We start from the raw sequence: 15,496 nt of genomic DNA, 5'->3' as shown, positions 1-15,496 counted from the left end.
GTTGGCTTAGAGGGGAGGGGAAGTGCTTGAACATAAGCTTAGCTAACAGCAGCTTAACACAGCATTACTGGCGGGGCTTAATTTGTGCCCTGATCTTTGCAAACAGAGAAACCTTTCAGCTGTGGAGGCATCTCTCCCCGTGCAGCGTCGTTATCCACGCCGGTTGTGCGAGCTTATTGTTGCTCTAAAAGCCGAGGAAGTTTGGATTTGCTGGTGCCCACTGAGCAAGATTTGTGAAGCATAAATGAGAAAACCTGCGCCGGCCTCCCTTTCCCATAAAAAGCTGCTCAGGTGGCTTAGTGCTGTGGGCTAATGCGGAGGAGGAGGAGGAGGCTGTGCACCTGCTAGTGCTTTGGCTGGGGCTGGTGGCAGAGCTGCCACGAGGTCCCCCCAGCAGCAAGCTGTTAGTGGCAGCGGTGCCACAACAACAAAGGGCCCTTTGATCCTTTCCATTTGGAGAACTTAAAACAAGAAAGCAAAACTACAATAAGGCCAAGTTGGGTCATAAAAAGGAAAGCGGGGAGGAGCACCAAAGCGTGCCGGAGTGTAATTGCAGAAGCAGCAAATGCTTTGGCACTTAATTCTGCTTTAGTGTCAGTTCGGCATTTCGTGTTTAATACTGGAGAGACCGTCGCCAAATGCTCTGCACAAACAATCCAGTGCTCCTCAGTATGTTTGTGGTACTTGGAGAGACCCTGGCTCGAAGGCACCTCCCCAAGCTCTGCTGCCTTCCATTTCCCATGGGCTGCAAGTTCAGGCTGTGTGAGCAGTTCCATGGCAGAGATGTCCCTTCCTGGCTCTGGGGTGACTGCTGCTGCTCAGTCTCTGTGTGGTACAGGAATTACAGTTGCAGCTTTCTGCTTTGGTGCTGGCGATGCCCCCATACACCCCAAGCTCGCAGCAGTCAGTCACCGCCGTGCTCTGCTGAAGCCTCTGCTGTCCGGCCTGCCTTGCTGCCCTTCTGCTCACTTCTTTGCAGGCCTGGGTGATGCTTGAGAGCTGTCTGCAGAAGATGGATTTCAGGTTGAGTATTTTATAGGTTTATCACAAGGCTGGCTAACAGCTGCCATATCTAACAGCTATGAGGGATGAATTTAAAACAAAAAAGAAAAGCTCTGGATGGTTTCTCTGGCAACAGCTGAGGTCTCAGGAAAGCCATTTCTCTTCTCTTTCCGGCGCTGACTGTGGATTTTGGTGCCAGACTGAGATTCTGTCCCACAGCCCTTCCTGCTGCACTCTGTGGTTGTGGCCAGCTCCTGGAGGCAGTGGGCAGCAGGCAGACCTGCTGGCTGAGAGCAGGGAAGGGCTGCTGCACGCCACTCTGCTTTCAGAGCCAAAAGAAGGAAAACATCATAAGCTGTTATGTAGTATTGGGCTTTTCTCTTTAAAACTTAATTTACTTGCCTAATTGCCTGCAGCCTCAGCTCCCTCCAGCTGCAAAGGTGGATGGGACGGAGCGCTGAGCTCCCACTGCTGAGCACAGTTGGCTGTTGGCTGGGAGGTGTTTGGTGACTGTGGATGTGCTCCTTGTGAAGGCAAAGCTTTTATTTGTGCCACCAAAAGCTGACACTCCCAGGATGTGCTGGATCAGCTCAGCCTGCATCTGCTTTCCTCAGCCCGTGCCGTGCCTGTGGGCTGTAGGACAGAGGCATCCCTGGTGCTGCTGAGGTCTGTGTCCTCCCAGGGCAGGGTCCCAGCCAGAGCTTTGCAGATGGGCTTCCTCTCCCTGCGTTTTCCTTGTGTGCATCCCTTGTGCTAGCTGTGCTCCTTGGGCCCGCCAGGGCAGTAGGGCTGTGAGCCCTCCCGCAGCACTCAGTAGCTCCTGCCCAGCTCTCTCCTGTTTATCTTAATGAAGCAGAAAGTTCTGAGTTTTGAAGGCTGATTGCTCTGTGAGGTGCATCCTGACTGCTGAGTATGCATGAGATGCACCTGGCAGCATCTCCCTGATGACATCACAGGGGTGGATGCAACCCCGTATTGGTGGCAGATGTGTCATCAGTGCTCCAGAGAAGGGCAGGCAGTCTGCTTTTTACCTGGTATCTTTACCTGGAAGCCCCTGGTGCTCGGCAAAAGCCATCTCCCTTTTCCATCCATCTCTGCAGTGCAGAACAGAGGAGGTAGGGAGACAGACCCAGAGAGTGAGCGTCGTGCTGCTGTTTGAGCAGGGACGTGGTGAAGTGACGGGCACCTGAGGAAAACAAGGTGACAAGAAATACTGAGAGCCCTTGTAAATTGTTTCTTGCCCCAGTTGTGGGTCCAGCTCTCCATGGTGTAGGTAACGTGTGTGAGTGATTTATGTGCTATTGGGGAGTATTATAACAGATGCTGTAAAATCGTCTTGTAAGTATCTGAAAATCATTTGTCTGTCTCAGGCGTGCCGTAGCACGTACAGGAATGCTCTGTTTGGGGAAGAGCGAGCTCCTTATCCTCATTTATCTCAAAGTACTTGTAAATGTTGCTGTAATTTCATGTTATCGAATCATTTAGCTCTTCCTCTTCCAAAACGAAATTATTTTATCTCATGCACTTTGTTTACTTCAAATTAGCCCTGAGGTTGGCCTCGAGTTGCACCTTGTTATTCCTACACCTCCCGTCTCTGTCTTAGGCACTGCTGGCAAATTTGAAGGTATAAGTAAATACTTTTTTGTTATGAATAGAATAACTTCCCCCTCCTACACACACATTTTCTTTTAATTCCAGTCTTCGTTTTCCATGAGAAACTGACATTGCAGTGCAAGCGGAAACCTCCCAAATTGCACGAAAACGCCACAGTTCTCCTAGCAACAAGGTCAGGGCTCAACGCCAGGGCCTTTCTGTGAGCGCGGGGAAACGGCCGCTCCAATTACCTGCTGCCCTGCAGTACAGATTTGGTCGCTTCATCAGCACCTGGGCTTGGGTGGATTTGAAAGCCAGCCACGGTATTGTTTAAAAGTTCTCCATTCATTGGTGAAAGGTCTGTAGTGGGCTGAGCCCTGAGAAACCCGGGGCTGGTTTTATGGCTTCGCATTGAAACCCGGTGGAACCCTGTGGTGTCAACTGATTTCCTCTTCCCCGCTCATGTGGCTTTGATCAAACCCAGGACTCGGAGAATGACCCCCCCAGGACCTGAAACCCTGCGCTTCGCCCACCTCTGCCATTCATTAAAGCGTTTTCAGGCTTTGCATTGTGGATGATAAAATTCGGACCTTTGTGCCTGGCGCCGGGTGAAGCTTGCCAGTTGTATGGCCGAGCTCAGCGCCGTGGGGTGTGCAGCCCAGGTCAGCTGTTTGCACAGAAGGAAGCCATCTAGCTCCTTCTCTCACACCTTCTGCCTGGTACTGCCCTGCTCTGTTGTGTGCTCTTAATGAGGCCGACATGTGGTAACGAAGCCCCTTCAGGAGGATGGTGCTTTAATGGCTCTTGGGTTGGCGTACCCCAGGCTGTGGCAGCGCCTGTTGGGAACAGCCCCAGCATCCAGCCCCACTGCAGCCCTGTGGGCTCCTCACCCCAGTGACCTGCAGCTGTGCTGCTGTGCTGCTCAACGCTGCCTTGGTGTCCCCACAGATGTGATGGAGACGTGGCCAAAGGAGCTGATACTGCTGCGTTTGTGCAGGAGGGAGAAAGTTTGTTAGCCAGCATGGGCTTGCAGTTCTCTCAAAAACCCGAATGTGACTTCACTGGGGAGCTGGATTGGACTGATGCCATGCTGGAAATCTTTCCTTTGGCTGTGCTAAGCGTTAGATCAAGTCCTGTCAGAAACACTGTAGTGTGTTGGTCACTGTCCAGAGACTGTGAAACACCCGGGGCTGAGATGGCATCCAGGGCTGGATGAGCCTATAGCTACTTGTTGTCTTCTGATGCCCAGACCCAAGTGCTGCTCAATGGTCTCAGTGCAGCACCACTAAATCAACAGTTAAAGGACAAAATGTATTTTCAGACATGTGATTATAGATGAAAAGAATTTCCTCTGTGCTGAGTGACTCAAACGTGCTACCGGGTGACACTGCAACTCCCCACAGTGCTGCAGGTGCTGTAGAGTTTGGAATCCTGAAAGCACCCTGAGATCAGTGCATGGTCTCTCTCAGCACACAGGCTTGGCTCTGGCTGAGCCAAACCCTTCTTGCTGGAGACTCAGACCAGTGAGTGCTTTGAGTCTGGGTGCTGTCACATTGGCTGTGCAGTGGTGGGGAGGTGGCTTGCACAGCTCTGTGTCTGAGCAGCAGTCCTGGTGGGACAGGCAGGGTGCTCAGGGAACAGGAGGTCTGACCTCCAGTTCTACATCTAAACCTGGCTCCCTCTGCAAAGAGGCGAGCCATTTAAGGATGTGAGATGGATAGGGGAAGGCTGATACCCTCCTCTCTACCAGAAATGAAACCCTCTTCCAAATCCCGGAAGAGTAGAGCTGTATATATGTATGTATATGTAAATATATGCGTCATCTTATACATCATCCCCTTTGGCAGTGGACTTAGTCCCCAAGCTGTACTGGCTTGGGAGGCACGTGGGATGCTGACCCATCCTGGAGGAACTGCTCAGCATGGCGACTGCCCTCCATGCTGCTGCACTGCCAGTGCTGGCTTCCACCTAACCCCAGCCTGCAGCAGCAAGCAGATGGGGTGCTGAGGGTCCAAGTGGGGTTGGGAACACAGCACATGCCTGTGGCCCTAGCCATCCACCTGTCTTGCCCTCGGAGCTCCAGGCATGGTTTATCTGCTCGCTGCCATGCCTGGGATGCTGCAGGAGCATCCAGTACCATCAGGCATTTTTGAAAATATTGAAAATATATGAAAAGCAAGCAGTAGAAGTAGAAAGTGTGTCATTTGGCCTATGTGAAGTTCTGTTTTTTCCTGATAAGCATGAGGTTTCCTTGGAACAAGTTCAGTTAGTCCTCCTTTCTAATGGAAAACGCAAAGCAACGTGTCCTGCGTTGCTTGCAGATAAAGGAGCTGGATGGGACACGCTGCTGTCTGTGAAAAATCTCTCTGCCCTTGGATAGGAGTGCTCAAAAAGATGGTGAACTGACGTTGGTTATGTTTTTCCTAAATCATTTCTGTTTTAGCTGATGGTTTGTTACTGCTCCTGTTAGCGACGTTTGAACCAAAACCAGGGTTCAGATGACTTTATTTGTGCCAGATTGGGTTACGGTCACTGAGCTTGCATTTGGTTAACGATTGCTTTCTTTTTTTTTTCTTTTTTTTCCCTTTTTCAGCCTGATGGCACCAGCAAGGAGTGCGTCTTCATTGAGAAAGTCCTAGAAAACAACTACACGGCGCTGATGTCAGCAAAATATTCAGGCTGGTATGTTGGATTCACCAAAAAAGGGAGGCCACGGAAAGGGCCCAAGACCCGAGAAAACCAGCAAGATGTACATTTTATGAAGAGGTACCCAAAGGGGCAAGTGGAGATACAGAAACCTTTCAAGTACACAACAGTCACCAAGAGGACTAAGAGAATACGACCCACCAACCCCAGTTAAAAGTAGACGAAACAGTGTCACAATAATAAACCACAAAAAAAAAAAAAAAAAAAAAAAAAAAAAACTGCACCAGAGGAATATTTTTACATTAAAAATAAGGAAGAAGCTCTATTTTTGTACATTGTGTTTAAAAAAAAAATAAAAATAAAAAAAATTAATAAAAGACTAGATGGCAAACGCTGGGGAAAAGCTGTTAGGGATTTATTGTGACTTGAAAAATGAAATGAACTGCTCTATTTAAATTGACTTCTTGTTGTTGATGACACACAGGTGCTTATTTCTCTTTTTGGAAAGGACAACTTTTCAAGCATATCCCCAGAGGAAAAAAAAAAAACACAAAAAAAAAAAACAAAAAAAAAGTAATTATTAAAAATAAATAAATAAAGCCAAAGAAAACCAAAGTTCTTTCCCAAAGTTACTGAGACCCTGCCCTGAAACTTGCCAGTTTTGCAGTAATCTATTTATTGTCTGCTGCAAGCTGGACCGAGACAAGATGGTGTGTGCCGCAGTGATTGAGTTTGCGTGGAGTCCTCGACGCATCGATCTTCTGTAACCTTTCTGACGACATAAGGTGTCACGGCTCCGTGATCCTGCATTACGCTCAGTTCTGGAGAATGCTGCTAAATACATTCAAGTGACTACAAAATGACCTAGTACACCAATGATAAGGGAATATTTTAAAACCAGCTATATTATATATATTATATATATATAAGCTATTTATTTCACCTCTCTGTATATTGCAGTTCCATGAACCAAGTATTACTGCCTCAACAATTAAAAAAAAAATTATTTAAAACGCATGTATATATCTTTTGCTGTTCGTGCTTCGTTCCCCTTGCTGAGTAGTTTTTTTTCAATGGCTGTTTACCTTTGATGTGAGGGCTGCAAGGTACATATTTGGGATGGCTTCCCCACTATAAACGTCATTGCCGGTTCTGTAATTCTGCTTTTTCCTCAGTACTGTCTTCTTTCTTCTCCCTCACTGCTCCCAAAGGGGAGGAATCTTATGTGGGGCGATGGGCCGAGAGTGGGGAAACACGTGCTGGAGTTTTTCAAGAGCAGGACTTAAATTTGATACTTTTCAGCCCACTAAATATTTCCTAAAGCCTTGGCCAAGGCAAAGGTAAACTGGAAAATTAGCATATGACTCAATTAACACGTACTTACGCGTGGCTTGTGTTTCCTTTGCTGGAGCTCTGGAGAGGTGCTATTGGTTTCCATGGAGTCGACAGGATTCAATATTATAACTTTTAAGACTCATCCTAACCCCGACCAGCCCCCAGACCACTCCCTGCCCTCCTTGCCCCACGTGTTTCTCCCCACTTCTGGGTGCTCTGCTCCTCAATGCGGCCCATTCTCCTCGTGAGACTTCAGCAGAGATTTGGGTGATGTGGAGCCATGTGTAAGCACAAAGCGCTCATCCGTGTTTGCAGACAGCGTGTGCTGACCCTCCTGGTGGAGCGGGTGAGACAGCATTGAATGGGGAGCAGCAAAAAGAAGGAGGACAAAATGGTTGACCTCAAATTATAGCTGAAAGGACGACCAAGCACCATTAAGGAAATGCTCGCTTGCTTTCTTGCATGCGCACATGGCTGTGCTCCCTGATTCCAGCCAGGGCTTGGGATGCTCAGAGCCGCTCAGAAAGCTTTTTCTCGTTAATCAGAACGGCTCTCCCAAGAACAAGCTTTCTCATGATAACTTTGAGAGCTGCAGCCAAACCCTGCAGATCAAAGCCATTTGGGTGATGGTGCAGATAAGCATGCAAACTTGAGGATGCTTATCTGAAACAAATCTCCAAACCTCGCAAGCTCAGAGAAAAATGAGCAATGCTGAGTGGGGTCACTCCACGCTGCTTGATGGCAAGCCAAGCAGCCCTGCAGGTGATGCCTTACCTGCAGCCAGCACATGCGGCTGCTGGGCAGCCCATCTCCATTCTGACTGCATGGGAGCTGCCCGCAGCTGGACTTCGCAGGATGGCAGCATGCTGGTGGATATGGCTGGTGGGTGCTGGAGGGCTTTGCCAGCTCAGTTCTGCCTTCAGATTGATGCGTGTGGGAGAGATTTGGGGAGAGTTCAGAGGAGCGCTGGGGGTGGGCGACTGGGAGCGGCTGTAGATTGCTGTGTGAGTAGCTCTGAGAGGAGAATCCCAGCTGATTTCCAGGGGAAGAAAGGGCTTACAGGTGTCCTTTTTTTTTCCTGGAAATACAGCTATGGCTCATGGCACCCAGGATCACTGTCAGCATGATAGGATTATAGGATTTGTTTGCCATTGGGCAAAACAGGAGGGGTGAAGGCGTTAGATGTTGGAGAAGGACCATGTGGGGCCAAGAGCTGGGGGGGATCTGCTCCCAGTCCCACAGTGTGCACTGGGTTTGGACTGGCACATGGGACCTAGGGGTCGAGCAGTCAGCAACAGGGCCTCTGGCACTCGTATCATTGGGTCAGAGAAATGTTTAGGGGAAAGCAATGAGATGGGTTCCTCAGGCTGTGAAGTATCAGCACAATGAAGAGACGGCCGTGTTCACCTGGGTTGGAGCCTTCTGAGAGATGTTTTGGCTGAGGATGGTGCATATTGAGAATTTGTGTTTGAACATCTGTTCCTGACACTTCATTAAAACAACAGCAACAAAAGCAGCAGAAAAGATGAGAAGAATTCATCACCAGGCTCCCTTCAGAGTGCCTTCACAAAGGGCAGAGGGGTGCTCAGGGAAGGAGATGTTCAAGAAATGAGAAGAAATAAGGGAAATCCATCATGTGCCAAGAGCCAGACATGCCAATGCTCGAGGCCACCCGGGTGCTGGTGCTGGTGTTCCTATGGGTCATGGTGTTCCTATGGTTGGGTTGTAGTGTTCTTATGGCCAGGTCACAGTGTTCCTATGGTTGGGTTGTAATGGCTGGGTCATGGTGTTTCTATGGCTGCATCATGGTGTACCCATGACTGGGTCATGATTCTCCTATGGCTGGATCATGGTGTTCCTATGGTTGGGTTGCAGTGTTCTTATGGCTGGGTCACAGTGCTCCATGGCTGGGTCTACTCCATGGGGTGGGAGGCCACCAGTAGGCTTCAGCCCACTCAACAGTGCTCTGCTGCCCTCCATGCTGTAGAGAAGCAGCAGGTTTTCTGCCTTTATTTCCTCCTTTCAGAAATTCTTCAGGCTGCCTGGATATGATCTACAGTTCTCTGTGTAGGCTATTACCTTTCATTTACTTTATAATTGAAAACTGTTAATGAGAATTTAATTACCATTGTGGAAATAACCTCAATAGCAAGGCGTGTAACACTTAGATGATTGCTCGAAGCAATCGATGGTGTTAATGTGTGTGGAGCTCTGGGTGGGCACATTTTAAACAAATACACTCCTTAATTGAATTTAATAACAGCATATTGTAGCTGCTGCTGCAGAAGTAGGACTGGGTTAGTCGTGCTCTCACAGCAGGGATCAGCTTGTGGCATGCTCTGGTAATGCCGCAGTTGAACCAACTGTGGAACTGGGCCTATGGTGTGCCAAAATGTCTGTCGTCTGAGAGGGGAAACTCTGGGAGTCCAGAGAAGATGACTTTGTCATCTTTGACTCAGCTCACAAGCACACAGCTCAGAAGAGGTCAAGTTTGGGTGAGGCAAGCACCCAGCTTACACAAGTCTATCACCATGGGCTGCAGGGCTACAAATGGCTCCATGGATGCCTGTGGTCCACCTTGGGCTTATGGAGCATCTCAGTGCCCCTGCGACTGCACAGGCTCCAGCTGGGCCCTCAGCCTTGTGCTGTGGGAGATGGCTGAGTGATTGGTCTTCCCAAGGAGGGTTCTTCCACCATCAAAGCTCTGACCCAGAGCGAGCAGGTGAGATGGCTTGGATAACACAAACCATACATGAGCTTTGCTTCAAAAGCACGTTGTGTTACCATACTCAGCCTTGAGAAATAAGGTTCTATGATGGGAAGTAGTGCATGTGTGGGGGGGGGGCTATAGCTGTGCTTCCTTCCATTAGTCTCCAACCAAGGTACCTGTCTGGGAAGGAAGGAAAGTTGTAGCAAACTATGGTCCTCTTGTCCATCCCTCGGCACCAAAGAAGGACGGAGCCTGGGTAACCCCAGGGAAAAAGCCTCCCACCCCCATCCCCTCTCCTGCATTAAACGTTGCAACTTGTGTCTGCTGCGAGGGAAAGCAGGTATATTCCTATGCAGAATTTCCTGATTTCCTGCCAAAGGGTGGAAGTTTACACTTAAGATTCACAACAGCTGTTTCAAGTGCCGCTGTCTCGTGCCAGCCATACCACCTGAATGGCCAAGGGATATATATAAAACTTCAATTATTTTTTGAATGTTTGTTGTTTTTCATTTGGAGACGGATGAGAAGAGATTCTTCGCGAATGATGTAACCTACATAGACTCTGTTATTTCCAACGGTGTGAGCTGAAAAATTAGGGAGGAAAAATCAGGTCAAACTGAAACTTTTCTTTTTTAAGTGAGACAAAGTACTGGGTGGAGAGATTTGGGTTTACCAAAAACATTTAATTCAACCTATTCAACGTTTTATTTCTTCTTTTAAATGTAGGTGATTTGAAAGGGAGAAATGAGAAATGAGAAGCCTCACTTTGAAAACAAAAAAGCAGTATTTTGTGCTGAAAGAAATCTCTCTGCTTATTTTCCAGTGGAAACTGTTTTCAGAATCTCTGAGTAGGTCTAAACCCCCTCTCTAAAGTGCTGTTCCTGAGTTTGTTCCTCCACCCCACTGCTCAGCAGCATGTCTGTGCCCCATGTAATGCCACCTGCAGCCCCTCCTGGAGCCTGCTGATGCTCTCAGCTGATCCCACAAGCTCTGGGCCATGAGCAGTCCCTGCAGTGACCCCCAGGAGTCAGGAGTGCAGTGCAGTCACAGAGCACATAGATATGTCACCGAGCATCCCCGTGCTGCGAGCCCCGTGCCACAGGAAGCGGAACTGGATGACAGCAGGTTGGGAAAGCAGCAGCTGAGTTTCCCAAGCCACATCAAACCAATCTGAAGAGAGATGAATTGGTCTGCTTGGGCCTGAAGGATAGAAAACACCACCTTCGCTTGGAAGAAAACAACGGTAGTGGCCAGGAATAACAGAAGATGTAACCGCATAGCAGCCATCAGTGCTGGCTTCCTTGGGCTGCAAAGAACAGCGGTGGGAGCTCTAGGTTGGAGGGATGGAGCTGGGGAAGGGCAGCACACAGCTGTGGGCACACTGAGCATCCCTCCCTGCCCCAGTAGCCCAGACCTGCTTCCCTGCCTGGCATTCACACCTGTTAGAGCAGCCCTGGCCTCAGGAGGGCCATTTGCTATCAAAACAGGCAGTTTTGAGCCCATGGTGGGAGAAATCTGTGATTTGGAAGTTTCACCCCAAGACTTTCCAGCGAAAGGATATGGAGAAATGTAGGCATTTCAGGATGCTCTCATTGCATCTCTCCATCAGTACTGGCAGAAATCTGCCACCAGCGACCTTGGCATGCACGGTGAAGAAAAGGAGAAGGCAGTGGATTTGGGATGGTTAGTGATGCTTCCTGGTTCAGAGCAGCGCCCAGCTGTGGCCCACTTGGGAGATGCTTTGTGCAAGGCAGGAGGAAGCAGTGTCAGGAACCATGGAGCACAGTGATGGTGTGAGATGGGCCATGGCCCAGGGCACGTCAGTGATACATTAGTCTCTGGGAGGTAGCACGTGTTACTTTGATCATATGACCATATTTGCATGAATCAGAATGTACAAATCTTGGCTGGGGTTTACAAAAGAGCCTAAAGGAATTAGCTGCCTATCTATCAGTGTATCCGACACAAGCAAATAGTGAAAACCCTTCCACTTCTTCACGGCATTGCTTCCCAAGGAGAGACAGCTACGTGGAGCCTGAATGTTGTTTACAGCAGTGGCAGGCTTTGGGGCTGTGATCATCGCTGCTCAAGAGCTTTCAAGAGGATAAAATGAGCCTCCTATTATAAGGGCTGAAAATGATCCTAAATGAATAACACGCATGCAGCTTTTGCAGGCACACATTTTTGAGACATTGGAAATGTTGGCACATGCAAACAAACAAAAACACATGTCTCGGGTCTCTGGTTTTCATAGATTTCTGCATGCCATGACATTCTGGGGGGTGGCACTGCCAAGAACTAATGAACCAGATTCCCTTGGCCTGCAGGCTGGCTTGGGGGCATGGGGACGGCGAGGGGAGCTTTGAGCTGGGGGCTGGGAGTAGTGCCCACTGCCCATGGTGGGAAGCAGCAGAAGGGAGGCCATCCTCAGCCTCCTTCTCAAGCAAAGTGTGCAATGAGGAGGCTCTCGGGAGGCACCTGAGCCAGATCTGCATCTCTCCTTGCCCGAACACTGACAGGGCATGGAGCCTGGTTGTCTCACTGTGGCTTTGGAAACCCAACACAGCACCCCAAATAATGCGTGCAGCTTCAGGCAGAAGGTTTTGGTGAGCTGTGGGGCAGTGATAGCAGCGATGTTGGTGAGTGCCATTAGAGCCATTAGAGTGGTGAGACCCAGCTCCCAGTTCTGCATCCCTGCAGACCAGTGCTTTCCGTCCCGCCCATCTGTCTGAATTGCTTGGGAAAGGTAAAATACCATTTCCTCAGGGGTCAGATATTTTGGAGAGGGAAGAAAGCAATTTGTGGCTGTGTTGTCTGCCTGATCAAAAGTGTTACCGGGCTCTGCTACACAATGTGTGCTCCTTAAACCAGTCCCAATTAGCCCTTCTTGCTAATGCTGCGTTTCATTCCTGGGAGACTGCACTGGGAGAGCTGTTATGACTTTGTGATTGTGCACATACCTTTATGTGCTTTCATTCTTAATCCCCTTTTTGCAGAAGCCAAAAGGTCTTCCAGCCAAAAAGGAAATCAAAACCTTTTGTTGGCTGCTTCATAAGAATTAAGGGTGGGATGAAGGTTGTAGCAGGATCTTAATTAGCCATTGTAAATAACGAGAGCGGCAGTGCCTGCAACCATATACCACCTTGGGTTGAGATATTGTCAGACCACACAAAGCTAGGTGAATGGGCAGCACAATGGCAGCTAACATTCACCACCAGCAATTGCAGGGCACGGCACACCGCGAGGAATAGCTCGAGCTCGTGAACCTCGTTGGGCTCCAAATTAATTGCAACTGTTTCTACTGAGCCATCCACAGCGACTCCGAGGTGCTTTTCCTTTTTTTGCTGTTGGAAATGTAAAACAAAATATGGGGATGGTTAAAGGGAGGGAGGGAAAGTATTCCTGATGTGGGGAATCTTGAGGAAACCCTTGCTGGAGAGCCGGGCTCTGCTGGATATCTGATCTCGAAGGGGATGGAGGGCCATAATGAGCGCCCAGCGGCTGACAATGCAAACGATTAGAGGCCGTGTGAGGGACTGCTTTATGGAGAGGTATTGAAAGGACTTTGCCCGCCTCATTTAGAGACAGGAAAGTAATGAATAGTCTAGACTACATGGAAAGTGAATGGGGACCGCCTGCTCACCTGCTCCCAAAACAGGCAGGGGAATTCGGTGAAAGGCAGTGAACTCCGAAACTGGTATGGGGACCTGTTCTGGGTTTGAGGGAGATGAATGCGGGCCATGGCAAGCAGGCACTGGCACTCACTGCCAGGCAGGTGGGATGCTGCTTGTCTTGTCTGCCTTGGGCTGGTGACATTCTGGTGACAGCTCAGGTCTGGGATGGGGACCAGGATGTGAATTTCACACCTGCTCCTTGTCCAGGAGGGACTTGTGCAATGAGAAGCCTGCCCTGGGGGCGGAGGGCACCTTAGCTACTGTGCTCCCCTTCCTCACAGTGAAAGCTGTGGTGCATGCTTCCTTTCTCAATACATTTCCACCCTTATAAGAAGATCCAGAGCCACATTTCCCCCCATGGAGGTCTTTCACATCTGCTTGTGGTGGGTTCCAAAGGATGTTCCATGTGGAATATTGGCTCCTTTTGCTGACATGGCATTGGGTCGGGGCTGGAGACAGCCAACAGCCCTGCATGCATGGGGCAGCCCAGCTCTTCTCCAGGTCCCACAAAAGCCATGCCAGGAACCTAGGTGAAGTTGGTTCCATTACAGGATTGGAGAAGCCTTTTGATCTTGAGCATGGCAAGCTGTGTTCAGCTTTGAGCCTCCAGGCTGAGATCTTCCATTGCCTGGAGGCTGCGGGTGTGCACATCCCATCCACTGGTGTGCTGCAGGGTGTCTGGGGGCGGCCCTGAAGAAAGCTGAGAGGGGGGCTGGGTGTTGTGGGACCCTGCAGTGAGCAGGATGTTGGTAGGTGGTCTGAACCCGGCCCTAATCTCCCATCTGCTGCCGGAGCCAAGTGACTCAGGCTGCAGGTTCGCTTCGTACCTATGCAAGGTGTGACCCGGCACTGCGTCACCAGCTGGAGGAAGAGAGCAGCCCCAGCCCCTCACCTGCCTGGCCACGAGCCCTGCAGGAGCCCTTCTGCCTCCCTTGGGCTGCCTCCAGTGCCTGAGGATTACCCCGAAGTGTTGTAAATAGCACCCAAGGGTGGGGGCAGAAAAAGCAGGTCAAAGGGGTGGGAGGGAAATGAGCAGCAGTGGCGGGGCTGGAAGCTTCCAGAGCAGCAGTGTTGGGTGAGAGTGAGAGCGTGTGCAGCTCTGCCGGGCTCTGAGCTCAGAAGGAGGGCTGCACCCATTCCTCCTGGCACCCACCACGCGTTTGGGTTCATTATCTGCTCCTGGGGTTTCGTTATCGGCTTCACATCCGACCTGCAATTTCTCTGTTTTGAGAGCGCGGCTGCTGGAGAGCAGAAGCATCCTCCTGGAGGGCAGGGACACCTGCTAGAGAGTCTCTGCACCCACGTGGATCGGGGGTAAATTGAGTCAATTATCTCCTGCATCTCTGTTGAAAGTGGTAGTTAATCCTTTCCTCTAAACCTTTTATCTGACATTAAATGGTCATTAGTTTAAAAGAAAAAGTTAAGCTGACTCTCTTTCCAGCTGGAATAACCTTAGTAATTGCAGTGAAATGCACCGAGGGCATGTACTGATAACATTGTTTTAGGTGACAAACAAAAACCACCATCAGTTCTGCATTCATTACTTTTCTGGGCAGATGAATAAACGAGCAGGACTTGTTCCCCGTGGGCCCATCACTGCGTGTGCTGTCAGACCTTCCTGGAAATTTCCCGGGTTAGAAGAAACATTTAAATGACAACCAGCCACACGTTGCTGGTGGGAGCCGTTCCCAGCCCTTAATAAAGAAGCAGTCTTCGGCATGATGAGAAGGAACAGCAACACCCCGATGCTCTCAGCCCAAAGCAGCACCCAAAGCCCTGCTGCTTGGCTGGGAGATGCTGGTGGGACCCCTTCCTGATGCAGCTCTTCTTTACATAAAGAAGCAGCCTGGTGCTCGCTGTCTGCCCTCCTCATTGATGCTTTTCGGCAGTTCCAATCCAGCCAGACTTGACATTAGCAGATGCCAGATGAATATTTGCACAAATGTTCACCAGCGAGTTTTTGTGCCGCTCCCTCCCTCAAGGTGGCAAGGGTGGGTGCGGCGAGCGCGGCCGTGTTTGCGAACGTGTCCCTTTGAACTCCCCGGCAGGGAGGGTGAAAGCGAGGGGAAAAGGTTTTCCAAGCGAGAAAAAATACCCACCTGAACAGGTTCCAGCATGTGCTGTTTTGTTGTTCACCCAGAAACCTGTGGATAATGGAATCTGGGAAAGGAAAGGAAGGATCGAAACCGACGCGGGGTGAGCGGCAACGTGGAGAGAAATAAAGCAAAGCTGAGAAAGCTTCGGTGCTGCTGATATGAAAATTAGACACATACAAATTAGCTAGGAAATATCCTGTTTCTTTAGGGGTTCGGGGGCGGAGAAGGTATTAACCTTTTAAAGGGAGCTCTCCGGCCACCCCAGGGAGGGTGTGAAGTAAGTGTTGGGTGATGTGTTGACTTTAATGCAGGAGAGAAGTCTGCTGCTGAGAGCAGCATTAATCTCGTGTCTGCGTTTGCTCTGCAGTGGTTAGCATCCTCCCTTGTCTCCCAAACGCCAGAACCCGGCTTAAAGCTGCACGCAGGGCATTCTGCTCTGG

The 15,496-nt window shown here is 49.8% G+C and overlaps 1 protein-coding gene across 2 annotated transcripts in view; it reads left to right on the top strand.

Moving 5' to 3' along the window:
• Nucleotides 1-5,783, top strand: part of FGF18 (fibroblast growth factor 18) — a 65,474-nt gene extending 59,691 nt beyond the window's left edge. For both annotated transcript variants that reach the window (XM_048960433.1, XM_048960432.1), the window contains one exon: nucleotides 5,189-5,783. In XM_048960433.1, coding sequence (XP_048816390.1) covers nucleotides 5,189-5,455 — 267 coding nt within the window. In that variant the 3' untranslated portion in view covers nucleotides 5,456-5,783. The remainder of the gene's footprint in view (nucleotides 1-5,188) is intronic.
• Nucleotides 5,784-15,496: the final 9,713 nt, after the last annotated feature.

The sequence above is a fragment of the Lagopus muta genome, chromosome 14 (genome assembly GCF_023343835.1).
Source record: "Lagopus muta isolate bLagMut1 chromosome 14, bLagMut1 primary, whole genome shotgun sequence".
Lineage (NCBI taxonomy): Eukaryota > Metazoa > Chordata > Aves > Galliformes > Phasianidae > Lagopus > Lagopus muta.
The sequence above is the reverse complement of the archived record's forward strand: the minus strand, read 5'-3'. Positions and strand labels throughout refer to the sequence as shown.